We start from the raw sequence: 26663 nt of genomic DNA, 5'->3' as shown, positions 1-26663 counted from the left end.
CTCTCTTTTATTTTAAAGAGAGAAAAAACCAATAAAAATGATACAGAATTTCAAAACAAGATGATAGGAAATTTACAATGGTTTTATATTGCATGCTGTTATCTTCAAAGTAGTTGCTCAGATTACAAGATATAGGCATGCAAAATTGATCTAACAATATAAGCTTTAACTGTTCCTTTCAATGAACTAATAGAAATTAGTGGTACAATTACCTTAGCTATCTTGTGTATATATATACATACCTTTTTTCCCTTCCTTCTTTTCTCTTTTTCCCTATCCCAGTTGTTTTCACCTTTTGAGCAGTTTCTTTCCCTTTCACAATATCTGTTGTACCTTTTGGGTCTTACTCTTTCAGGTTCTTACACTATGGAGACAATATGATGTTTACACATGTGAGTCTGGTTTATTGTGTTTATGTGCAGGTCTCTAGTGGTATGCATATTTACTTCTTATATATTTATCTATGAGTGTTCTATAGGACTGTGAGCTGGATTAAGGTTCCTACATATCAATAGGGTCAAGGACTAAGCTCAACCAGGTCTGTCCCCTCAACGCCAAATGAGATCATAGGTTACTTCACGTTCATCTGCAAGATATGATATAAAGAGATGCTAGATGGAAATCATCTTTAACATGTTGGAATTCATCATGTAATAAATGTTGAGAAAAATCTTGCTGTGTGTTAAAGAATGCAGACATATCTAGTTCAACTTCATTGGTAGTGTTGTGTGTGTACGAGCACCCGCAGACTACCCACACATCAGGGTGATGTACTGGATCTCTTCATTTCCCCATCACTAACTTTATGAGTCTACATTTTTATAAATGGAAAAGTTTTTCTTTTAGGAATGCTATTTTTAAATGACCAGATATTATACACATTACAGTATAAATTTCTTTATCTGAAATACTTACATTTCCATAAAATCCTTTCTATATGTACATGTGCAAGGTATGCATATACATATATATTCCTCTTTTTGCTATACTTAGCCTCCGCTCTGAGCCATTCTAGAGATGCTGAGTGAGTTTTTAGGGAGTCTAATTTATAAGCCTGGGACTCATTAACCTTTGATGGGCGCATTAAACTTTAAAATAAGCCTCAGTCCATAAATAAAAAAAAATAATTCTCAGCAGTCTTTCTCTGAGCAAGCTGAAATTCTGTGGTAAGGGTAAAAGTTACTATGGATGTATAAAGGGCAATAAGATAATTTTAAAAGACAAGATGATCTTAAAGAAGACAAATGCATGTTAAAGAGTAAGACAGTCAATTTAGCATATACTGCCAAACTAAAATATAAATTAAGATTTACTGCATAGGTATTCAGATATCATTAGAGTCAAGTGAGTTCTTTGCTTTGATACTTTGATTTTGCAAGCTTTAGCTAAACTGCTGCTAAGAATATTTGTTTTCTATTGCTATAGTTTATGACTGACAATATTTTCATGTCTTATTTCTCAATCATTATCTTGAAATATTGTAGGAAGACCTGCACACCATGCAAGACTTCACTCTGAGTGTAAAAGGTGGGCCGTGTTCTATGAGCATCTTATAAAGTGCCATCTTGGGATATATAACAACATCTGTGGAAAGGGTGGGCGATGATGCCACTTTTCTAATAGCAAAAACAAAACAGGCTACCCAAGTGTCCAATTAGCCTAAATGGAAGATGCTAAAATTGAGAAGTCAACAGAGACACAAGCTGTCCCTCTGGGCTTTTGCCATTAAGAGTCAATTGCCCATTTGAAATTTTGTAGGATTTGAGATTATGTACACATGTTAAAACAACAGTCTATTGGACAGTAGGAAATGCACGTGTTCTTGGTCAAAGTTTTATGCTCTTATATCAGCAAATTTTAACTTCAGGTAGCATCTGGTCCAAGTAGAACACAAGACTATATTCATTATTACCAGTATGTTCCTCTCAAGTGGCCCAGTGGAGTCAATATGTAATGCAAAAAATAAGGGAAAATAATCTCCTTAACCTGCTGGAGTGCCCCCATATGATGGGGCTTGTACAAAATTTTGTGCATTCTATGTTAAAGAAGTCATAAGGCATATCTAAGAAAGAGTGCATTAAAATAGTACTGGAAGAATATTAACAATGGATTTCAGTTTACCAAGAAACAAAGTACCTAGCAAAATCAATAAAAATTAACCTCTAGTGAATTTAACTTAAAATAATTTATAAAAACCTGAATTTGAATTATTTTCTGATCTTTTTGTTATTACCTCCTCAATTGTATTATAGCCCACCTCTTGGGTCTAGGCAGTTAAAAGCTGTTGGACTTTCAAAATCTGTTTCTGTAATTGTACTTCAGCAAAAGCTTTTGTAACATTTGAGGAAACAAAAAGCTCATTAATATTTATTTTAAAAACAAAATGCCTTTAAATGTTTTATTTATAGATAAAAATATTCCCTCTTTCCTAACTAGGGGAAAAAAACCTCAAGTTGTTTTGGAACAGAATCAATATGAATTAAAAACAATATTGCATGATAATGATTTGTTTTTTTAATTTAATTTAATTTTAAAGAAAAGAAAAATAAACAGAAAAAACAATGGTATAAAATCTCAAAGCAAGGTTGTAGGAGAGTAGCAATGGTTGAATGTAATTTGTAATGTGCCATATAACTCCAATGAGAAAAATAGATCTACTTTACAGTGTTCTAATTTTCTGCACTAACATCAAGGTTAATATATTCCAGATGGCCTACTTACTTTCATTAAGAACTATTAGTATCAAAACTGTTTAAACTAACAACAATTCATCATTCTAATTGGTTTTTCTAAGAGTTAATATGGATTATGCAAGACAGGAACGATATCCTGAGCATTGCTGTAACTTAGAATCAGAAAAATCTGCTGTTATCTCAAAGGCACACTGGGTCCTTAGTATAGGGGGTGATCAGCTGGTCTAGACTAGTCCAGTCAAGGCCTTCTGATAGTTTTTCTCCCAAGAGTTTGGGAGTTGAGGAGAGACACGGACAGGCCATGGTTATTGGTGTTGAATAGTGTTGGTCACTGAATCATGTTCTCTGGAGCTGCCCTTCATCATAGACTGCTTCTTCACCCATTCCTTCAATTCTCTTAGTGAACTTCCTCTCCCTTGATGGGTTTTCTGTCTGAGTAAGAATTCTACTAAGTCATCACAGCAGCGAGCCAATATGGCGCGGGCCATAGGAAGCCATGTGTCAAGCCCAGCCTTTCTCCCCGCTGGTCGAATTACAACTTCCTACATCCTTTTTACAACATCCTGTTTCTTTTTTCCCACCCCCTACCCAATCACTGTCTGCTGTATCACACAGACAGCCCCCTAAACCCCACCCCCAGCCTGGCCCTATATAGCCATTGTTCTCCTGGTCAGGCCCTCCGAATGTCCATGTCTCTCTTCCTTTTTATGGTCTTCTCCATCCCCTCAATAAAGACATTTTTACTTCATTTTGTTTTTTACTTATGACAAAAGAACCTAACATCCCTCACTTTTGGCCTTCTATCTGCTACAGGAAAACAGCAACACTAAAACATAACTGATAATATTAACTTTGCACCTTAATCTCTTTGTCTCAAAACTGGACCACTGGCAGTAAGCACGAACATACTGTTATTTAAAATGTGTTAATGGTCTACTTTGTTTTTATTGGTTTTAACATTAAATATGAGCCATAGAAGAACTGATATCTTTCTGCTATTGAGTCAAATGGAGAAGCAGAAACAGGATTTTATTATCTCAGAGAAGAATTCTTTTACCTCATCACCTTTCTCCCCAGGCATTCCAGGGTAGCCTCTCTCTCCTTTGGTTCCCTGAAAAGAAAGTTAGCTTTAGCTAGTATGCTCAACCACTGTTATCTTTTGAACAGTGGAAAACACCTATCAGAATGCTTGGCATATACAATTTGGAAAGAATCAGGGACCAGAACAATGGTGACATTTCCAAGTGGCTTTTTATCCTACTTTCTCAAAATATGCTTTGCAAAAACCTGGTATATTTTAGAACAGGGTTTTCTTTGTTTACATTGAATTGAAAATCTCACAGAGGACTTTCTTACCTTTGGCCCCTCTCTGCCTGGGATTCCTGGAGGACCCCTTGGCCCCATATCACCCTAGAGGACAGAGAATAAAAGGACTGAGAATGCACTCTATGTATGCATGGGGCTGGGCAGCAGCAGTGGCCTGCTTACCTTGCGCGCTAGAGAATCATACTTCCCAGGCTCTCCCACACCTCCTTCATCGCCTTTGTTGCTTTTCAGTCCAGGAACGTTGGCTTGGCAGTTGCCACAAACGTTCTAATGAGTATAAAAAGAAGGTTACTAAGAGATTCACAGAAATAATTTGCCAAAGAGAGGTTTGGTCTGACTTGAAGTTCTGTTTGAGTTTTTATCAGACATGAGTGAAACAGCAGTCGTGAGGTCACTCTGTGTTCAGAAATTTATTTCTTTAATTTGAAGAGATTACTTTTTGGAGGCAAAAACTGTTTGCAAAGCTAATTAGTGATGTCTGTTTATGAGACGAGTGAGATTTTTTTAAAAAAAATCTTTTGATAATATTTAAATGAAAAATTCCAAATAAATAAGGAAAAGACTCATATGTCAAGAACACAGACTAATTTTTCATTTGCTCAGAAGCATAATTAACAAGGGAGATAGAATCAAAGCATAAAATAACCAGCAAGATTACAGAGCTCCTACAACCAGTGGTGTAAGTCTCTAAAAGGCAAGAAAAGATTTCTCCTTCAAGACATAAAATGAGTTGGTGAACCCTCCACAGTTTACTAAGATGCTGTCTGCAGAAGCACTCGCGTGAAGAACAGTTCCTGGAGTGACTTGGATTTGACTTTGACATCAGATCCAAGGGAAAATAGAAATTTAAGTGCAATTGCCTTTCCATTGGCTTTGTTCTTTCATCTGGAAAGGCTTGAATCTAAGTGTCTGTGAGTTTGTAAGATAAACATAAGTCTTATCACACAACTAAGGAACAAGTGTCTGGGAAAAGTCCTTATAAAGAAAGGCATATTTTTAAATAAATTGTTGGAGTAAGAATTTGCCCTGGAAAGGGGGGAATGAAGACCGCTGAACAGAGGAGACAGTTGAGCAGCTGACAAAGGGTAGGAGAAGATGAGCCTTAATTTTTCATCTTTTTCCACAGAAGGGAGCACCTTTAAACAGGCAAAGAGAACTGAAGTTCCCATTGATGACAAAGCCCAAGCCTATGCATGTCCAATGTTTTTGACCTGGTGATTTATCAACATAGGTCTCATGCCCCCCAAAAAGTTGCTTGAAACACTAATTTTGCATGACATTGAGAAAGCTTGAAGGCAAATTGTCTCAAAAATGCTGCATTAAATAGTTTTCTTCATGGGAGCCTTCTTAGTAGATTCTGAGTATAAAACAGGGAGTTAGAATTATGTGTAACATTTCCCAAACTGCTTTCAGGATTAGGATTATTTCAAAGGGCTGATGTATTGGTAGGAGAGTTAAAAAATATATATATATATATATATAATTATACTACTACCATTGACTATCTATCTATCTATCATCTATCTATTATCTATGTATCATCTATCTATCTATCTATCTATCATCTATCTATCTATCTATCTATCTATCATCTATCTAATAAAACATGATTACAGAGAAATGCTTGTGGGCTTAAGAGAACCCAAATGTTTTTCATGCTTCAAAAGCCTGAAAAAGATGGAACGTATATATAGACATAAATATGTGTAATGGAGTAAAACCTCAGGGTATCAATATGCAGAAAAATTTTACAATGAATTATTCACTTGATAGTTTCACTAAAATATTAAAAAATGATAATCATTATGCATCAAAGACTTTTCCAAGACTCACTGGAAATTGGCCTCATTTTTTCTAGCCTAGGTTTACCTCATGATAAATTAAGGGAAACTGGGTTTAATATTCTTAAAAAATGACTTAAGATTTTCTTATATGAAGAATAAAATGGCTTCAACTCATAACCAAAGCACAGTATCATTCAAATAGGGAGTCACTCCCATATTAGCTTAGAAAGGTCTGAGAGTTATTATTTGGCCTTGGCAGTTATACCAGTTTCTTTTAGGGCCTGAATTAAAGGTATTGAAAGCAGAAATCAGGGTGACTGAGTTAACTCAAAACTCAAGGTGGAGAGGCCAAGCTAGTGTGTTGGGTAACAGAATCAGGATAGAAACATTACCTTATTACATTGGACTAATAAGTCAACCTCAAAAAAAATTCCTGTGTTTGGATTTTATTTGGGGATCCACATCCTTCTCCCTTATCCCAAATGAAGCTCCAGTTCCTGTTCTTGTCAGAGTCTAGTCAGAATTTTTGTCTTCACTAGAAGCCATCTTGGATTCCATCAGCACATTGCTGACTAAGTGCACATCTTTCTGTTCCTTAAAGAATCATAACTATTCTGAGATGATGTAACTCCACAATCCTATTTCCAACACTACTCCCCTTGGAAAGATCCAGTACTTATCAAGGACCTATGTTCGGGTATCAATGTTACACTTATTAGCTATGTTGCTGAGCAAGTTGCTTAATGGCTTGAGACTTCAGCCTTCTCAGACATAAGGGAATGCTAAAGAAGCCTCAAATTATAGCATCATTGTGAAGAATAAATATGATTAAGTAAAGCCTTACATTGATTGCCATGTAATTGTAACTCAGTAAATACAAGCTCTTCCTCAAATCCTCCCAGTCTTTTCTCTCTTAGGAAAATACTGTGTTATAGAGATCCTAAAACCTCTACATTGTATTTATGTTCATATTGAATTCATGTTTATATGTCTAGTTCTCAAAACTCTAAATCACCCAGTAATTACATCCACTAGAATTCTTGAGCTTTTGATTGATTTAATTCCATAAATATTTCTGTATGCCTACTACTGTGCAAGTCTTTATGTAAATCATTGGATGCATACACAGCTATGGCTAAGTGTGTGTACACTGTCCATCATAAGCCATAGGAGTATAAAGTATATAAGCATAAACTAAAGAGCTAGAATTTCATCGGGATTCATCAATCCTAGCATACCACACAGAAACATATAAATGTATAACCTTCCCATCCATTATCAGACCTCTCAGTCTTACTATCACTTCTTCCATTCATATGGATAAAATACAGCAAAGTATTAGAAAATCATAGCAGATTCATTTTTTGAGATAGCTAGCCAGATATAATTTTTACTCGACAAAGTAATAGGTGTTATAGCAATGATTGGATTTGGGAATTTTATGGCTTATTTTTGTAAAATCCCATGACATAAAAACTCTACCTGTAAGCTAGCTGATTGGGCAGCACTGGCTCTCATCCTGGGACCAGCCAGGACCGATACACTATGGAGGATTAGTATTCACAGTAGTGAGTCAGGATGATTATGCACCCACTAAGAGCAAGGTGTTGCTCCAGAGAAGAGGGTGAATAATCTACTTTAGGGTGTCAATGGCATTATAACTGTCTGTGGCTCTTCTTAGAACCTCCTCCCGCACTTCCATACCCACCCTGGTTAAAAGGGGAGAGAGGGAGTAATAGTAGAAACAGCCCAAGATACATTATGACACATGTCCTTCCACCATCTTAAGTATGTCCTGCCATTTTAAAATGGAGTTGTTCAGGTTAACCAATCAATTCATTCAATTTCTAGTAAAGATTTCCCCTCTGAATTTTCCTGGACATGAACCCATGATTTCTTACATGACAGTACCTTGAGCAAGGCACCAATGTCTCCCAAGAGAGGCAGTGCAATCTGTGGTTAAGGGAAAAAAAAACAAAACAACAAACATAGATAAATGCATAGGCACAAATACACAAACAGTGAAGATATTTCTCCTCAAAATGCCATGCCATTTGAGATTTGGGAAGCAAGGCTTCTAGAGTCTCACTAGCAGGATTACTGGGGTAACGTTATGTTTCACGTTAGAAACTGACACAGAATTCAGAACTATTTTGTGGATCATGCACGATTCCTCCAGCATGAACACGCAAGCTCATGCATGTCACTGTTTTGATTCTGTATCTATATTTTCGTGACATGGAAACTGTTACATTTTCCTTCCTACATTATTGGTTTTAAGTAACAAAGACAAGTCCTTTATTAAAAGGAAATCACACCACTGACAAGCACATTGTCAGGCTGTTGAGAAACATGAAGCTGACACAGTAAGATTGCCTTGAAGTTGGTTCTCACAGAAGTTCCAAAGTATTTTAAGCTGGCTTAAGTGATGGATAAGACAGGCAGTGAGGGAAACTGGACTGTATTTGGGCCTCATATCTTAAAGTGTCCTTTCAGAGAGAGACATTCTAAGCCCAAGGAACATTTTCCGACATTTGCAAATGACGCACATCGGAGTCTCCGCAGTGGGGTTGAGTAAGTAGGGCCAGAATATGCCTTTCTTTGCACGGAGTTTATAAAGGCACATAAGACCCAAACAGTGTGGGAGGTAGAAAGGATTTGTGGTGTTTAAAACTGACAGGCCAGATTTGGATTTTATTTTACAAAACTCTTAATGCAATGTCATGTTCCATATGGCCTCTCAAATTGCAACTATCAAAGCTGAGGCTATTTAAAGAGGCTTCACTGTCACTCAAAGCAAAGTTGAACCTAAAATAAAAGTTGGAACACATGATTATTGCCTAAATTTATTTCCTAAGAGTCTCCTCAAGCCAGTTTTTATAATTTAATCATCACAGCTTCTTAAACCCACAGCATCAATGGATATTTGCTGTATTGCAGGTAACTTACCTGCAAACTTTCACTTTGAAAAGACAAATTCCTTTCGTCACTAGCATTCAAAGCACTAGAAACTGAGGACTATATATTTCTTCACAATTTTCCATGGAACTGAGACATTATGTGCTAGGACTTGGCTTGGGGCAAAGTTGTACAACTGAATTATACTTTTAGAAAATAAGTATTCACCACACACACAAAAAGGCTGATGTAGCTTGAATATTTTTTCCCCTCTACAAAATAATGGGGATAAACAAAATCAACAAGCAGTCACTGAGCATTCTAATTAGTTTGGACAACAAAAATTTGCTTGGTAGGCTGTTTGGTTTCTGGGTGCATTAAAGATACATAAATCAGGTGATGTCTGTCTACATACCGGGTCTCCTGGGGGACCTGGCAGGCCTGGTTTTCCGTCCTTCCCTGGAGCACCCTGAAAACAGAAGCATCATGTTCAAGTCCTTACACGATGATGTAGGTGCAGATTAAAGTGAGTGTAGGGTAGGTCAGGTAAAGAAGGTCCTTACATCATTCCCTGGAATTCCTGGCAATCCAGGAAGACCCCGGGGACCCTGGAAAGAAAGAAAATGAAAATAGTTACTTATGAGGACAGTCCTTCACTAATTTCCCTGGGTATGCAAGCTAGATTTGTTGTTCTGGATAACTTAAGTTATCCAGTTAAGCAGTAAGTTAAGTAGCTTACCTGAATACCTGGCTCTCCAGCCGGACCTTGGGAACCCTGGATAAAATGAGACACAGTCATCAGAATTCTACCCACAATGTCCATAAACTATCTAACTGGGACAAAAGACTAAGTGTTGTAATTTGTTTAGTGGAACAACAGGATTTTCCACCCTGCACACTCTGAATATTCCCTAAAGCTGGCCATAACTTTGGGGTGCTAAGTAAGCCTGACACCCATTGGTGGAAACGCCATGGTTCTGCTCAGACATCTGGGACCTGACTCTTATTCCATCACAGATGACTGCCCCCTTGAGGGTGTTTAAACAATGCATCCAAATTCCACCCAATCAGAAAACAACTGCCCACTGCAGTAGCCAGCCTATGGCTTCCTTTCTTCTCTTCTGTCTGTCCTGAGTCTTTTCTCACTTTGAAGGAAGAGCCCGCACCACTGCTTAGTGACAGGAATAGGAAGTAAAGCACAGTCATTTTCTGCTTCTAGAAAACCTGAATTTGGATACTAAAAATGAGGCTGAGATGATTTGAGAGCCATTAGTTCTACCCCTATCACATATCCCTGGACCACTGAAATAGGAACTTAAAACCTAATCAAGTCAAGACCTGGTTTCTTAGCAGTTGACTTCAGTAACTGCTCTCTGATTTTCCTTTCTTGTTTTTTAAAATAAATATTCCTGGCAGTGATATTGTCAAAGCCTTTGCGCGATTTCTATCTATGCTGAACCCCTGAGTTTTTCCTTAAACTCATCACGTCCTTTATAAATTCCTAATAACATTTTCTGTATTTTAAAATTCTCTGCTTCTAACAGTCTTTTATATTTTAGCTGCTATGGTTTCAGAGTGTCCCCCTAGAGCTCATATGTTAGATGATTAACGTGCAAATTCATATGCTTATATTATTTGGAGGTGAAGGGTTTCGGATCTGATGAGGTCATGAGATTGGGATTTTGCTGATGGCACTATGTAAAGAGGAAGAGGGGCTGAGCTAGTAAGCCAGCTCTGTTCACCTTGTGATGCTTAAATTGGGTCATGTTGCAGTAAGAAAGCCCTCACCAGGTGCTGCACCATGCCCTTGGACTTAGCCCACAGAACCGTGAGCCAAACACACCTTTACCCTTTATAAATCACATAGTTGCAGTATTCTGTTATTGCAACTGAAAATGAACTAAAACATTTGCCCTGAAAGAATCAAATACCAGTCATACACAACATAATCAATGACTGCTTGTGCTTTTTTTTTTTCACTTTCATGATCACTTCAATAAGGCCTGTGATATAGGGATATATGAAACATATTTGGTCTCTAGAGGCTCTTAGTTCCTGCCACAGAGCTCTCCAAATCCCTGTAATTTCCTTTGCAATAGGATTGCCAGGAGAAATGTTTCCTAATATTTTGTCTTTGATTCTGGTTCTTGACACAGAACTCCTAGTGTCTTGGTATTTCCTAGGTAATGGGAGAGCTTTTTGTTCTAATGAGGTGACTCTTTACACATACTCCATCCACTTAAAATATTAACTTAGTTTATTTTAATTAGAAATAAGCACTTATATTTAATAATTTTCTATTAGGTATTCATAACATCTTACAAGCATACATTTGTATTTTTAATACACACAGAAGTATACAGAGTGAAATGATTGCTTCTACTCTAAAGCCAGTGTGCCTGGGTCCAGAATCTGTAAGTCAATAACCAGTGATCTTGCTGTCTGTATTTGTGACACAGCCCAGTGGCCACCAGTCCCCTCTCACTAATGTTTACTGGCATTTCTGTCTCTGACCTTTTCATTCTTTTCTCGCTATGAAGACTCATCATTGGATTCTGCTTCATAATATTGGAATAAACAATATTGGAAGAACTAGCATGGATTTCACTCACTGTTCTGCCAGGAATCCCTATCCCCGGTGGACCTGTGTCACCCGGGGAACCCTGGACACCGGGCAGTCCTCTCTCGCCCTGGGAAAGGAGATGTTTCTGTTAGTGCGAGGTTCAAAAGACACAGGTTTTTCTGTTACATTTTGTTAGTTATTCATTCCTTTAAAATTAGCTGTATTTATATACCTTTGGCCCACGTGGACCAGGTGCTCCAGGATTTCCATCTAAACCCTAAAAGAAAAAAAAAAAACAAACCTGAGGTAAATACATTTCTTTTTCTAAAAATATTAAAAATATGTTACAAGTCATCATTTAAAAATCGTTCATTGCTGTTCATTTCACTGAATAAGCCTTCTTCTGCAGATAGAAGAAAGATTAAGGAATAAACTTCTAGGGCCAGGGATATAGCTTAGTGGCACAAACACCTTCCTGGCAAGTGCAAGGTCCTGAGTTTGATTTCCGGCACCAAAAAAAAAAAAAAAAAAAAGGAACAAATTTCTATAGGCTATTAATTTTATAGCTTTTTGAAACTATGAAGTTTCTAGCTATGAGTCATCTCATGTTGAGAATTCTTATTATTAATTCATGTAAAAGGTTTAAGTTCAAAGACAATGAGAAAGAAGGCATGAAAGACAGGCATGTAACACTGGAGATCCAGTTTCTACATCTTGAGAAAGTCTGGATCTCAGAGATGTGTTTTGCAAATGGTAACCTATGGCATCATTTGCAAAGCCACTGGAAGGGAAATGTCAGGCAGTTCTCCTCTAAAACAGTTTCCTTAAATATTTTACGTTTAAAACCAGTGTTCTGAGATCCAAAGCTCTGGAAGGAATCTCTGTACAGTGTTCAGGCAGTCAACGACTCTTCCAAAATGACATGCAAAATGTGGTGTGCAAGGTGTGTCTTTTGGAAGAGAACCTTTTACTTGTATTAAAGTTTCAAGGGAGTTATACCTCTCATCTACAGAATAAGATGAATCCTTCTTTTTTGGTGGGGCAAAGCTTATACTTGTGCTTTGAAACTGGCATAACACAAAGAGTTATGAGTGAACATTCAAGGGAAATATTTGTACTTACTGGCTCCCCTGGTAGGCTCTTCCCTGCAGGACCGGTCTCACCCTTTGGACCTGGAAGTCCTGGAGGGCCCATAATCCCCCCTGGATCTCCCTGAGGAGAACAAAATGAGATTCTTGCTTATTTCTCAGGTTCATGACAAGTGGGGAGACAATGGTCTCCACTGGTTTAACTTGCCATCATAGCTGGTCAAATCCACTCACTCTCAGTCTACTAAGTTCCTATTTTGCATTAAACATTGTTCTATTTATATACATTTAGATTTTTGTAACGAGTAATGCTATAAATTAGGGAGTATCATGAAATATATACATGTGTAAAGGTATAGGCACAAAAAGGCATAGCTGTTCATAAAGTTCTGATGAACTTTATGGTCATGTATTTCCTACTAATAATTTGATATTGATATGGTATTTCCATGGAGATATCAAAAAACAGGCCCTGAAAAAATAAGAGACTTCCTAGGTCTGTAGCTGTGGGGAGCCGAGCCTGACACAGACTCTGGGGCTGACATCTTCATCTCTAAGTTAGTTTGTTAGGACAGATGGCATTTCTGCACCTGAACCAGGGCCGCTGCAAAGCACAGCCCCTGAGAGTCATTTTGTGTTGTTCTTTCACGGCTTCAAGCCCCTTAGAACCCTTGATCTTCCCACCTACCTCTCTACTTTATAAACAAAGTAAGTACAGTGTAGACCATACCTTTTCTCCTTTAAGACCTTGTTTTCCTGGGATACCGTGTTCTCCTGGCAAGCCCTAGAAAATCCAGAATCCAATGAGAAGAGTAATCAAATATCTCTTACTATAATAACATTTCTATCTGTGAATCTTTGGTAACAGAGAATAATTTTAACGTATACTCTATAATGGAATGAGTGAATTTAGCCAGTTAGGGAAAAGCAATAGTCCAAAACGTGTGGCTTGTTGTTCCCAAGAGGTCACCTGGATATCGTACGCAAAAACCCAACATGAGCCAAAAAGGAGAATCATAGCAATGTCCCATTCATGCTACTGCCAAGAAGAGATGGAAGGGTGGAGTGGCACCATCTTACTGTGTTTCCAAGTGACAACACAGTGACTAGGAAAACAAGCACTAATATGTCTGGGCAGCAGTGGCTCTTCCTTTTTTATTTTATTCTCTTTTTAACCCCAGCCATTATCATTTGATCCTACTCCTTGAATATCTTGTGGCTCCACCTGTTCACCTAGCATTTTCTCTCTTTGCTAAGGTCTTCCCCCCACTAGGCAGCCCTGCAGTGCCCCCTTAACTAGTAGGGATGATTGGGGAATGAAAAGGTTTGTTGTGAACTGTAGGTTCAAAACACCAAAGAGAAGGTGAGCGCTGAACAATAGACCCTGGAGGCTCAGGCAGTGAGCAAGAGAGACAGAGAAAGAGGTCATGAAGCTGCTCGCAAGATGATGGAAAAAGGAGAGATTCTACGGTGGCCTCGAGGAAACCCTGTGGTCCAGTGACAGTCAGTTTCCAAGAAGGTGTGGCTGAGTAGTTTTGTCACTTTCTCAGGTGTGAGTGGATGGTGAACTCTCAGCTCTCCCTCTTGTCAGTAGGGGAGGGAGGTTGTCCAAGAGACCATGTGTTGAGGAGGGGTAAGAGAAGGAGAAGTGTTTTTAAAAAGCATGGATATCAGAGAGAGAGAGAGAGAGAGAGAGAGAGAGAGAGACAGAGACAGAGACAGAGACAGAGACAGAGAGAAACACAGAGAGAAACACAGAGAGACAGGGACAGAGAGGGAGAGACAGAAAGACAGAGACAGAGAGACACAGACAGAGAGACAAAGACAGAGTGAGATGGAGACAGACAGAGAGACGCAGAGACAGACAGACACAGACAGGAAGGACAGCAAATACTTTCAGCCAAAAGAACTGCTGGTCACCCCCTACGTGACGTATGATCGGTTTTGGTGGTGTAAGCAACCCACGTCTTTGGAAAATTTAGCGTAACTCAGTTATGTAAATGGATGTGGATATTTTTTTAAACATATCACAGTTTCAATCTCATTTCCAAGTATTGAAGACGCCATACATACGACATCTCCTGGTGGTCCTCTGGGCCCCATGGAACCTGCAGGTCCTTGCTGACCCTAAACCAAGAGGTGACATATGCTTTTTAAGTTTGCTTTAAAAGTAGACTATACTTGAATATTTATAACCTGCTTTACTCATTGCCTGGGCACGCCCTTATCTCTTCTTTGCCACCCAAAAACTTCTTTTTGGCAACATTCCTGCAGAATTGTACATGGGAAACACTAACACCTCAGGGTTGCCTAATTTTGGGATGGAAACAGAATCTTGAATCCTATTTCTTTTAAGAAAATAGCTCAAGGTCATGGATTTAGCTCATGTTTATTCTTAAAACTTTTAGGGATACTATTGTGAACATACTCTGAAAAATAATTTTAAAATCCTATTGTGAACCGAAAAGTACAGTTACTATGTGTGTAATAAAGGGAGTCAGTGTGTGTGTGTATATGTGTAGTCACTACGGAAACAAGATAAATCTCAGAACATCTGCGAAGAAAATGAATGACACACCAAAGCATCTTTAAAAATATGGAATGGCTATAATTCCCAAATCGTTTCCTAATATATGTTGGTGACTTCTTTAATACCTTCAGTCCTGGGCTTCCTATTAAACCAGGTGGGCCAGGGTCTCCAGGTTCTCCCTAAACATATGAGTGGGGAAGAAAGTTAAATGTTACTATAATTTTCACAATCCCATTAAGGCTGGAGATGCAATTGACAAATGTCAGAAGATTACCTTTATTCCCTGTGATCCCATTATCCCAGGTTCTCCCTGTAAATAAAATAATCACCATATGGGTAACACATCAGTTCAGATGGCACTGGATGTCTGATACTTTAATTGCATTTCCACTAATTAACATACAACAAAGGGGGAAATTATGGAAGAGATGATGAAATCAAGGAGGCTTCATTCTAAACCATGAATCAAAACACTTACAGCTAGTACATAAGTAATACTTTATGTTCTTTCTTCATAGTTTTTTCCCAGTAGCATTTTTTACATCGTGTTATATTAGCAACACTGCATTTTCTGTTTAGTAGACACAATGGCTATGATTTGCCACCAACTACAATAAATCCCTACACATTTGAGTGGCAAGCTTTCACAGGTGTACTGTATAAAAGTCACTGCATCAGGGGGGCTGGGGATTTAGCTCAGCGGCAAAGCGCCTGCCTGGCAAGCGCAAGGTCGTGAGTTCGGTTCCCGGTACCGGAGGAAAAAAAAAAAAAAAAAAGTCACTGCATCAGATTATGAACAGATATGACTTAACAACGTTCTCCTAGAAGGGAACTCATTCATAAGTCAGGGACTTACTGTAATCTTGTTTCCAAGAGAAATAAAACTTCAATGAAGCGAGTGGGAGAACAGACTTTAAGGTGATATGTGTTGGTGTATAGTACTAGTAGGTACTATATATGCACTTTATTTAAAAAGAAGAAAAAAAATTAAGATTACATAAAGAAGGCAGCATGGCCTATAATGAATTTTCTTTTCACTAGGCATTAAGCCAATGGATAAATCCTATTTGTGTCATTAGCAGGCCGTTTAAAAAAACAGTATCTTCTATTTCAATTTAGTAGTTTAGACATCCTAAGGGGATGTCTTTTCTAACATTCATGTCCAATCACTAATAGAAGTGGGTTAAAGAAAGCATAAATAAGCCAAAACCAATGTTAAAGTATCATCACATGATAGCATTTAGCAAGGTTTAAAATGGAAGAGTAAAAAAGTCACAGAAGAAGAAGTAAAATACTCAGGAAGCTTATTTTATCAAAACTACTAAGCTCTAAGGTAAGCGTAACAGAAATCAGAAAGAGAAATCAATGAAGTAGAAAACCCAAGGCAGTGATAAAACATCTACTTACCCTGTCTCCTTTTTCACCTTTTATAAAAGGTTCCCCCTAGGAAAATGGATAGAAAACAGAATCAATGATAAACAGGTTTAGAAACAAACTTTCTACAGCTGGGCATGGATAAATCCTGGAGGCCAGACTAAGACCACAAATGCATACATATAGTCTGCTTTTGTAGCTGCAGCTGAAAGAGAGTGTGTAATAATTAATTTACAAACTCCTTTCTATTTCCAAGCAAACATTGAGTTAAGTATTCTAATACTATTTGGAGAATCCTGAGCAGGTGACAAGTTGACATGCTGCCCATGGCTAAGGCTTCCTATTGTCTGATGAAGATGAATGATCCCATACAAATGTGCTCTCAGGGAAACAGTAGGGGTGACCGTGAGAAAGAGTAAACGGAAAGGTGTTCATTGAGTTCTTCCAGTTGGCTACCTCTGTGCCTACCCATATGAAATCATTATTTAGAAAATACTTTCCTAGTTTTCATGTTCTATTAAAAATGATTGGGGGGCTGGGGATTTAGCTCAGTGGCAAAAGCGCCTGCCTGGCAAGCGCAAGGTCATGAGTTCGGTTCCTGGTACTGGAGAAAAACCAAAAAAAAAAAAAAAAAAAAAAAAAAGATTGGAAGGGGATTAATTGCTGAGTAAATAACAGCGCAAGTAGTGTAATGATTCTTCCTGGGGAGAGATGGCAGGTTTGCGGGACACCACTGATGAACCAACGTTCTCCTCCTCATCACGGAATTATTCCTACGCCTCTACGCATGCATGCATGCACAGGAAGTCTTTTCTGTTCTCCAAGTTACATGTACATGGTTTTATTTAATCTTCAAAAAGCACTGTTGTCCCATTTTAACCATGGTGAAAGAAACCCAGAAAAGTCAAAGAAATGGCTGTCTTTGCTCTCCTAAAGTAGCACCCACCACCCTTTGTATTTCTTTCTTTATCTTGGCTACAAACTTTGTGAGTGTAGGGATGAAATTCATCCTCACAACCACAGCATCTGTGGTATCTCAGAGAGAGACATGCTTAATGTCTAATTAAGTTTATTAAATTACTTAGTTTAAAGTGAGGCAGATATAATAACAATAGTTAACATTTATCGAATTCTTGACAATGTATCAAGCACTGTTCTAATCACTTTACGTATATTAACATAGCTAACCCTCAGGTATCAGTGAGGTTGGTGCTATATACAAGGAGGAACAGGCACAGAGAAATTAAATAATTTCCCCAAATGTGGGGCATAGTGGCACATGCGTGCAATCCCAGCACTCTGGGAAGCTGAGGCAAGAGATTATAATTTTAAGTGCAGTCTAGGCAATTTAGCTTTGTCTCAAAATAAAAAAACAGTTTAAAGGGCTAAGAATATAGCTCATTGCAAAGGCCCTGGCTTCAATCCCCAGTATTGTGTTTTTGCTTTTTGTTTTTTTCTCTTAGAAAGGATTGCTATTTGCTTGACTGGATCACTTGTGGGAGGAGAGTAGCTGCTAAAGGGTCTTCTGTGCTTTTTATCACATGACCTATGTATTAGGGCTGATGGGTTGAATCTTCCTCTCCCACATTTCCCAGGCCCCTTGCAGTTATACAGGGCCATGTAACTAATTGTGGCAATGCGATGTCACCAGAAATGGCACCCCCTGAATGCTGGCAGTGGGAGAGAAAGCCAGAGAAAATCCCTAGGAAGGAAAAGACCTCTCCTGCCTAGGAACCATGAAATCTTCCAACCCTTGCTTCTCAGCACGTCGTCTGTGGACAAAGGCATCAACTTTGCCTGAGGGCTGGGGAGAAAGGTCAGCCTTCAAGCTGTCTACATTCCTACTGAACTGGAGTCCACATGACTCAGGTGCGTGCTTACAGTTGACAAATATTGTCCTAACTTATAGAAAGTTTCTATTTTCTGCTCCATGACGCTCTGCTTTTCCAGTGGAATCATACTGCCAAGTCCTGTATGTTTCCCACAGAAGTTAAGAGAAAGAGGGTGAGTGGGCATTAGTGTTCAGGCTGGGAGGCGACACCATCGAGACCCGGAGCCACACCTAGAAGATGGCAGGGAAACCTTCCACCTGGAGAAACTGGGCAGATGGAAAAAGCAGTGACCACCGGGTGGCCCTTCCAGGATGTCCCTGAAATACGCAATTGGAGAATGCTGTGAAAGACTGTCAGGTCCTGGGTCACAGTCAGAGACTTGGACTGGAACCTAAGCAAACGCGGCCCTGGAAGGTAAAGTAAGGGGGGTGCATCCGTGCAGTCCTGTACGGATTTTAAAACTGCCTGAGCAAAACCACCGTCATTGCTAACAATGCCCAAGTATCGAAGCTGAAGCTTTTGGGAAAATTTGGCTTTGTGACATTAAATACTTTTATCATTATCTGTGCTTGACATTCAAACATTAATGACCTTTAGCTCTTTATCACCTAGTGAACCAATATCCCTAATTTACCCTGGCAAGGAAATAGGTAAAAGGGACTTAGAAGATGTATTACGTCTTTAATGTAATACCTTAAGGAATTCTGATGGATTAAATTAGTTAATACAGGTAAAGGCCTTAGTTCTGGACACAGTATACACTTACTTACAAATGTGATCTACGTCCAAGGCATACAAAATTGGGGCTGATTTGGAAGAACACTTTAATTCTATTTTGGGGATAGTCTCTGCCCTCAAGGCTAAAATACTTACAGGTTCTCCTTTTTGTCCTTTAGAGCCAAAAGACTCTGGAAATACTGACAGTCCAGTTTCACCCTGTTAAGAAAAAGCAGAGGGGAGATTTTGTAGATTTGACAGGTGCTGTGTGACACCGAGTCCAGAGTGACTGCTTGCTTCTCCTCTAACCACGGAAGTGTCTTCTGGTGTCTAAGACTCTGTGCAGAGTTCCTCATCTAGTCAGGATCTTTGCATAATAATATGTTGCCGGCACTTCCTAAGGCCTTTAGGTCTTTTAGAAATCCATAGCATTCTGGGGCTGTGGATTTAGCTCAGCAGCACAGTGCCTGCCTGGCAAGCACAAAGTTGTGAGTTCAATTCCCGTGAACCGGAAAAAAAGAAAAACAAAAAACAAACAAGAAATCCATAGCATTTCATCATGCTATTTAAAGTTATGGTGAAACAATGCTAATTAATTTTTAAGGGAAGAATACCTGGAGGAGAAAATGTTCTGGTATACAAAAAAAAAAAAAAAAAAAAAAAAAAAAAATAAAATTCTTATGTGACTCCTAACAATCCTAATCGTCCAGACTCCTCTTGTGTCAGATACCTCATATTTTCTTTTTTCTTTTTTTTTTTTTTTTGTAGGCTGCAGGGAGAGTCAGTGGTCATAGGGTGAAGAGTTAGACACCTGCTGTGCATACCATTTATACAGCTGCTTAGACACCTGGCTTCTGACAAGAAGCTTAGAAGTGTCTGAGATGTTCTGGTCAGAAATCTTGAAGAGGGATTTCTATGTGATATATGCAGAGTATTTCCAGAAAATACAGTTTGAGGGGGAATATTTTAGAAAGGAATTCTATCTGTAATTGGACTCCAGAGGAGTCCTGGCATTATGCTTCCTTTTAGCATTTGCTGAGATCACCAAATAACCATCTATTTCTTAAATTGAACACAGCTATCAACAGCTATCTCTTTTTTTTCCCCCAATCTTAAGGGCATTGTTGTAAAATGATATGCACCATTACATCTTGTCTTTCTTTTTTGTTTTGTTTTTTTTTTGTTTGTTTTTTGTTTTTCTCTGGTACCGGGAACCAAACTCATGACCTTGCGCTTGCCAGGCAGGCGCTTTGCCACTGAGCTAAATCCCCAGCCCCTTGTCTTTCTTTTTATTTTAAAAACACAGTAAACAAAATATGATATGGCAAACCTTCCTAAGCACCAAGTACTCAAAATGAAAGAAATTTAAAAATTTACAGTCAAAGGAGAAATGCTCTGTAATTTCTCTGTATTCTCATCTCGGGGTAGGGGTCACCCTCATGGATTTACTATTTATCTTTCAGTCTATATTTTTGTGGCATATGTGGAATCATATACACTATATGATTTTGAGTATTTTAAACAAACTCTACTAATATCTTTTGTGCAACATTCTCTGACTTTTTGTTTTCACTCAACTTTTGTTTTTTAAGACAACCCCTCTGTAACGGTACCCTTGATTGTGTTCCATTCTGACGGTCAGTGCTCCACTGATGGGGACATGGGTTGCCCTGACCTTTGTTCCACACAGAGTGACAGTAAATAGCTTTTATCCTGTCCCTTGTGTGGGTATCTCCTGTGTGTCCATCTCTCTATTCGAAGACATCTGTACCTCAAAGTACATCAGATATGCATTAATTACAGTCCTAAGATCTTTGACTTATTTCTACATTTCTGTCATCATCCATATTTTGGGATCTTATGAAACAGATCATTATAACCATTTAAAAAACTCTTTCTTCTAGATTTGTGGAATAATGTATTTTGGAAGAGTAATTATGACTTTGTTCAATATCTTAAAACTTAGTACCAAATTTTCATATTACGAAGCTCTTAGCCAATGATACCAAAGCCATGTTTGCCAGAGATAAGGAATCAAACAGAAGAAAAGGTAATTCACAGACTTGTTAGTTGTATGCATATTCTTCAGCAGAGTTTCCCAAAGTTTGGCCATCTGTGTACTAACTGCATAATTTTTGCTATGTCCACATACCACCTGTGTATTAATAGGTTATTTTTTCTCTGGATTTAGTTATATTTTAAACATTTTAATTTTCAATACTTAATATGTTCTTTTAAGTAATATCCATGAAATTTAGTACACTGGATATATATTTTTGTACTAATACAAAGCAAATTACAGAAGCATTTATCCTTCTAGCATCTAAACCTTTAGTGCAATCTCAGGCCTTACACTCACGGCATTGCAAGACAAGTCATTATTTTTCCTGTAGAGATAGTAGATTGTATCCAAAGGAAGAAGAAAAGGAAGTTATTGGATGCTTCATTGTACCAATTGTTGTGAATGAAAGAAGAAATAAACAGTTGTCCTATTCAAGCATTAAAATGACCTTCCTGTTACCACAAGGTAGATGCTAAAATCTGTGGTACATCATAGGAATGAAAATTATGCCTACTCCCTAGACTCACCTAATAAAATAAAAGTAGAAAGCAGGAAAAAGGTCTGTAAGTTACTTATAAAAATGACATCTGCCCACAATCAAAGAGGGAGGGCAGAAGAATTTCCACAGAGGACTGAGAGTAATCATATTCATAGATGCTATACTCATGAACCAATATAAACAGAAAACTCTAGTGAAATGCCAAGGAAGGATTGAACAGAGGCTGAGGCCCATGTCTGGGGATCTGGTCTTGGAAGAAACCTTGTCCTTCATGTAAAACCTGCAAACAAGAGCATTTACATCCAAATCTCAGACACACACAGGTTGCTTCTTGTATTGTAAATGGGTGTTCAATGCTTTGTCATTGTGAACATGAGGTAAGACTTTGTTAGGCATCGGGAAAAACTGTGCTTCTGTTTGACACCTGTGATGCTATTTCAACAGCCATGAGCTGTAGAGACCGTATCCTGTCCTCTTGGAAATCTACTCACAAAGACACCCGCTACTCTCTCAGGAGTCTTTATTCCGCCACCTTGTTCTACTGACTGTATAAAGCAGCCATTCCTCTCAAGCATTTTGCAAATACGTGGTCTCAATCACTATGTCCTTTCCTCCTCAGGCAAGCTACAGAATAGGAGCCATCATTCTAATCCTGGTAGACTGTCACATACATGGGAGTGGTGGCAACCCCTGCTGTTCACTGTTAAGCCCGAGTTGTGTCCCTTGGTGCTTCTCCTGGTCTCAGGGTCCTTGACACTGGATATGGCTACTAAAGCAGAAGTAATCTGTGTGCATATCCTAAGTCTGTCTGTGCTCATTCTGGTGTCTCTCTGTGATCCTGGATTCCAAACGCTAGGTGCTGAGAAGTGACCTATTATACAGCAGTGCTAAGATATCTACGTGCTTAGATTATACTTTGACTTAACTCTTTCTCCTACAACACAAGTCGAGATCCTTCTTTGTAGGAATTTGGCAGAAGATGCAAAGAGGAGGAAGGTAAGGTGGTAAGGATGGTGGCAATCAATACCACAAAGAGCTGAGACCTCAAGAGATGAAAGAAAGTGTAACGTGGGTGAACAGAAGAGAAATATCTTTCGTGTGAGCTTTATGTAACAGGAACTGTGCGTTGAGGAAAACTCGTCTCATCTGAGGTTAATCCTCCCATTAGCTTTTCGCATAAGAGTTGGTTATGCCCATTATATGGTTAAGGGGCTTAAAGAGGCTTGGAGAGATAAATGGCTTTCCCAAAGTGACACAACTATAAGTCCCACAATTAACTGTGGGTCCCAAAGCCTACCCTTTTCCTGCCATTCAATGGTTCTCACCCTGGCGGCATGTTAGAACCCTGTGAAGTACTTTTCAATAATGAAGATATCTCCCCTAAACCCAGAAATCAAGGCGTGTGTGGGCTGAGGCTTGAGCATAGGTAATTCTAATGTGCAGTGCGGTCCTGGAGCCCTGGGGCTCCACCCACGCACAAGCAAAGGCCTACGGGGGAGGTTGGAGGGAGTTATTGATTTCCACCCTGGTGACTCATGAACAACATTATAATTTTAAAATATATTCATTCAGAATGGAAACAAAGTGTATATAAGTAGAGTTGGTTTCACTTTTCTAGCAACTGCTATATGTATATCTACACAGTACATTTCAGCAGTCTTTCCTCTGTTAATTAGAATTGTAAAAAACCCTTTTACGGGCACGTTTCTCTCAGGTACCACACCAAGTTCCCTGGAGACTCTTGAAGTTATTTATTTGGGTGGGAGGAGGGAACAGTTATGCCACTGGCTTACTCTAATTCCACTTAAGATTCTGAAGCAATTAGAAAAGATTCTGAGCAATAACAAGGGTCCTCCGAGTTGGAAATACACCTGTTTTACAGAATCAAATTTCTCATCAGTGAGGTCTTAAGAATTCCTAAGTGACATATGTTTCCTAATGAACACAGCAAAGGAGAAGCCAGCTGTTTTGTTTCAAGAAATGAATCATCATTTAAATGCTTTAAAAGTGTCACAACTCCCTTCTTTGCTCAGCTGTCCTATGTGACGAGCTTTGTGGCGTTCCTTTTTGCTTTTACTTCTTCCTCTTGCCCGCATATGCCCAGAAAGAATTGCTGAACATGTAACACATTTGTTACGGCACAGTCTGGTTTCTACAAGCTGCTGGGTTACAGGAAATAACGCAAATGGACTCGCCGTAAAATCCAGGACATACAAATGACTTCCACTACTATGTAATCTTTTTCTTTTTAATCTCTTTCAGAGTGTCAAGGTTTTTTATTTATTTATTTATCAGCAGAAAATTTCATCTTCAATGGTTAATCTATAAGAAAATCCTCGTTTCTGTAGAAGCTATCTTTCAGCAGTATTTTCTGGTGAGGGATATATGATCTTCTGAATAGCTTGGCTGCCCAGATTTATAAGGCACAGAAGTCGTATTTACTTGGAATCATGTTGAAATACCTTGCCTTCAATAAAGACGATTTTTACTGGGTGAATGAATGAAAGCAGTGCTTCCAGGCCTCCTTCCCTCAGAGTATTTTCAAATCTGCTCATCTCTGTCTGTAGCTTTAATGTGCATTATTTTTTTTTCTTGACAATGGCGCATTCACACTGAATCCAAGGTCATCCCAATTTTAGAATCAAATGGGAGTGAGACATCTTTTTAAATGGAAAAATGAATCTGTCATCTTTACAACACATAAAATTAACCCTATGAGTGACAAGGAGGAGAAGGCACCGGAAATTCATCAGCGTTGTAATTTTAAAACTACTTTTGAAGTAGTTATTTGGCTAAACCACTACTGGTGTATGATCAAACTCCACCCAAAATGCTTCACAACGGCCTAGCTTTGTGGTACTTAAGAACACACAAAATATATACAAAAGTGAGCCTGGGCCTGAGGCATTTCACAAAGGGATCTTCAGATTATTTTTACTACCTACGGATTACTCAAACATCAAGCTAGAAGCCAAATCTTACATCCTTGTTTCTTTTACCTCACTAGAACTATTTCCCCTGGATAGTTCACCTTTCTTGATACCAACTACAGCCCAGCCTGGCTCACCAGGGATTCCAGGGTGTCAGAATCCAAGGCCATGACATGGTCTGGGGACAGTGAGGGCTCTGGTCCCTGCACACTGACACCAGGGCACGGCCATAGCCTTGGCAAGGTCCCCGGGGAAGGTGGATGTGTAGGTGGGCAGAAAACACTGGAACTGTTTATGCACTTTGACAATCTTATTACTTTTTCTCCTTTAGGGACACCCACTTCATGTTCACCATTTCCCTAGGTAAAAATAAAACTAATAAAAATTGCACCACACACACAAAGAGTCTGCTTTTCAATGCATTTAGTCCTTACTTGAAAGATAAGAATAGTCAAGTACTAGCCCTGTGATAGCTTTCTGTGGGTGCTCTGTGCTTTTCTGGAAATCTTTGTCTTTTCCCCTTTTGTTAAATATTCCTACTAAATAACTTCAATTCTGGAGACCCCACCTGTCCTCTGGGTGATTTTTGCTTCTGAAGCAACATTAACTCTCTTGGGACAAAGCCTTACATCTCCCAATTTCTTCCTGGCAATCTCAGTTGGACCTCTATACAGCTCAGCTTCTTTGGTCTTCTGCTCTCTTAAAAATTGTTTTATTGTCCTCAGATCACTAACTCAACTCCACCTTCCCTGGGTAAACGACTATGGCTCTTACACACTGTAAAAAACCGAAATACACATCTTCAGGCAGCACCTGAATTCCTGCATGTTTGCATCAGTCAGTGAGGTATTCCTCCTCTCGTCAGCACCTTTCTTCTGTAAGTCCTCTGACTCTAGCACGTCTGTCTTCTTAGGCCATTTTCCTTATTGATGTTACCTATTGCCCTCAGATGAAAATGGCCAATTTTGCAAAATTAAGTAAAATGTAGCTAAAATTGGTCAATTTAAGCTTTATGATCTCTCTTTGTCTGTCTTTATCTACTTAACTATTTTACCTCTTTCAGAGTTAACACAAACAAAACGCACAGTTCCCTGGGCAAGCATTTCCCTGCGTGTTCTCACTCTCTCTCCTTCCACTCAGGGGTAATTTTCTGCAAAGGGCAGCTAATGCTTTTGGTGTCTACTGACCAAGATGGCCTGCATGCTGCTGTCAGCTGGATTAAACTTTAGACAGCTTCTTGCAGACCCTGGGCCCTGACCTCCCTTTTCTGGGAAGATTCACTTTAGAAAACTTGTGCTTCTAATTTTTTTTGATGCTTTGGAAGTATAAGTTCTTCGGAGAGCCTCTGTGTAGCTTTAGAATTCAGGAGATTCTTTTTCAAGGGGTTGGGAACTGCTCGTTTTGACTATAATCACCAAGGGCAGGGAGAAGCCCAACTTCAGCCTTGTTGCATGGTATAAATCCTTTTTTGTTGTTACAAAGGTGAAAAAGTGTACTTTTTCTTTAGGTAAAACCAATGGACAAAGATGAATATGGTTGTCCTTCTGTATTTATGGGGCACTGGCTCCAGGATCCCCAACTGAACACCAAACTCTGCACATGGCAAGTCCTTATATAAAATGGCATAATAACTTTCATATAACCTATGTACATCTCATCCTCCCCTATACTTTAAATCAGTTCTAGATTACTATGATAGCTTCACTTTTTTTTTTTTTGGTCTTTTTTTGAGACAGGTTTTCCCTGTGTACATCAGGCTGTCCTTGAACTCACTTTGTAGCCCAGGCTGGCCTGGAACTCCCAGCGATCCTCCTGCCTCAGCCTCTCGAGTGCTGGGATTACAGGTGTGTGCCACCATGCTCAGCTACTATATAATGTAAATGTATATTGCATTGTTTAGGAAAGAATGACAAGGAGAAAAACCTATCCACATTCAATAGTGATGTGGTCTTAGGAAGAATTTTTGATCCATGTTTTGTTGGTTGAATCATGGAGCTCTTCTGTTTTCCCTCTCGGTCTAGCACTTAAGATTTGCCCTTTGTTTCCGTGGAGTCAGGCTCAAACTGAGACTGGCTTTCCCCTCTATTGCAGAAGCCTGACATGACCAATTCTTTGCCTGTTTAATTTTGTCAGGTGAGATTTTTTTTTTGCTTTCACATCACTTATTCATCTCAATTTACTCGTAAACTCACAGCAATTTGGCTTCAACCCCAACCACTCCACTGATGGGGCTCTCTAATGTGATTAAGGACAGCTCTGCTGCTCGGGCTAATGGACTCTTCACTAATGACCTCCTGGCTGCTCTTGTACTCTCTTGGCTTGGCCAGAATCTAGTCCACCCTCCCTCCTCATTCTGCTGGTTTCCTC

The 26663-nt window shown here is 39.0% G+C and overlaps 1 protein-coding gene across 1 annotated transcript in view; it reads right to left on the bottom strand.

Annotated features, from left to right (window-relative positions):
• The window catches only part of Col19a1 (collagen, type XIX, alpha 1), a 304391-nt gene that overhangs the window by 47031 nt on the left and 230697 nt on the right, over positions 1-26663 (bottom strand). Inside the window, exons 17-32 of the mRNA XM_013504411.1 lie at positions 18962-19024; positions 16290-16325; positions 15157-15192; positions 15008-15061; positions 14426-14479; positions 13083-13136; positions 12387-12476; positions 11497-11541; positions 11314-11391; positions 9441-9476; positions 9265-9309; positions 9117-9170; positions 7715-7756; positions 4182-4286; positions 4050-4103; positions 3751-3804 (exon numbers count right to left, since the gene is read on the bottom strand). Coding sequence (XP_013359865.1) covers positions 3751-3804; positions 4050-4103; positions 4182-4286; positions 7715-7756; positions 9117-9170; positions 9265-9309; positions 9441-9476; positions 11314-11391; positions 11497-11541; positions 12387-12476; positions 13083-13136; positions 14426-14479; positions 15008-15061; positions 15157-15192; positions 16290-16325; positions 18962-19024 — 900 coding nt within the window. The remainder of the gene's footprint in view (positions 1-3750; positions 3805-4049; positions 4104-4181; positions 4287-7714; positions 7757-9116; positions 9171-9264; positions 9310-9440; positions 9477-11313; positions 11392-11496; positions 11542-12386; positions 12477-13082; positions 13137-14425; positions 14480-15007; positions 15062-15156; positions 15193-16289; positions 16326-18961; positions 19025-26663) is intronic.

Source organism: Chinchilla lanigera, unplaced genomic scaffold (genome assembly GCF_000276665.1).
Source record: "Chinchilla lanigera isolate Chin_1 unplaced genomic scaffold, ChiLan1.0 scaffold00087, whole genome shotgun sequence".
Taxonomy (NCBI): Eukaryota; Metazoa; Chordata; class Mammalia; order Rodentia; family Chinchillidae; genus Chinchilla; species Chinchilla lanigera.
The sequence above is the reverse complement of the archived record's forward strand: the minus strand, read 5'-3'. Positions and strand labels throughout refer to the sequence as shown.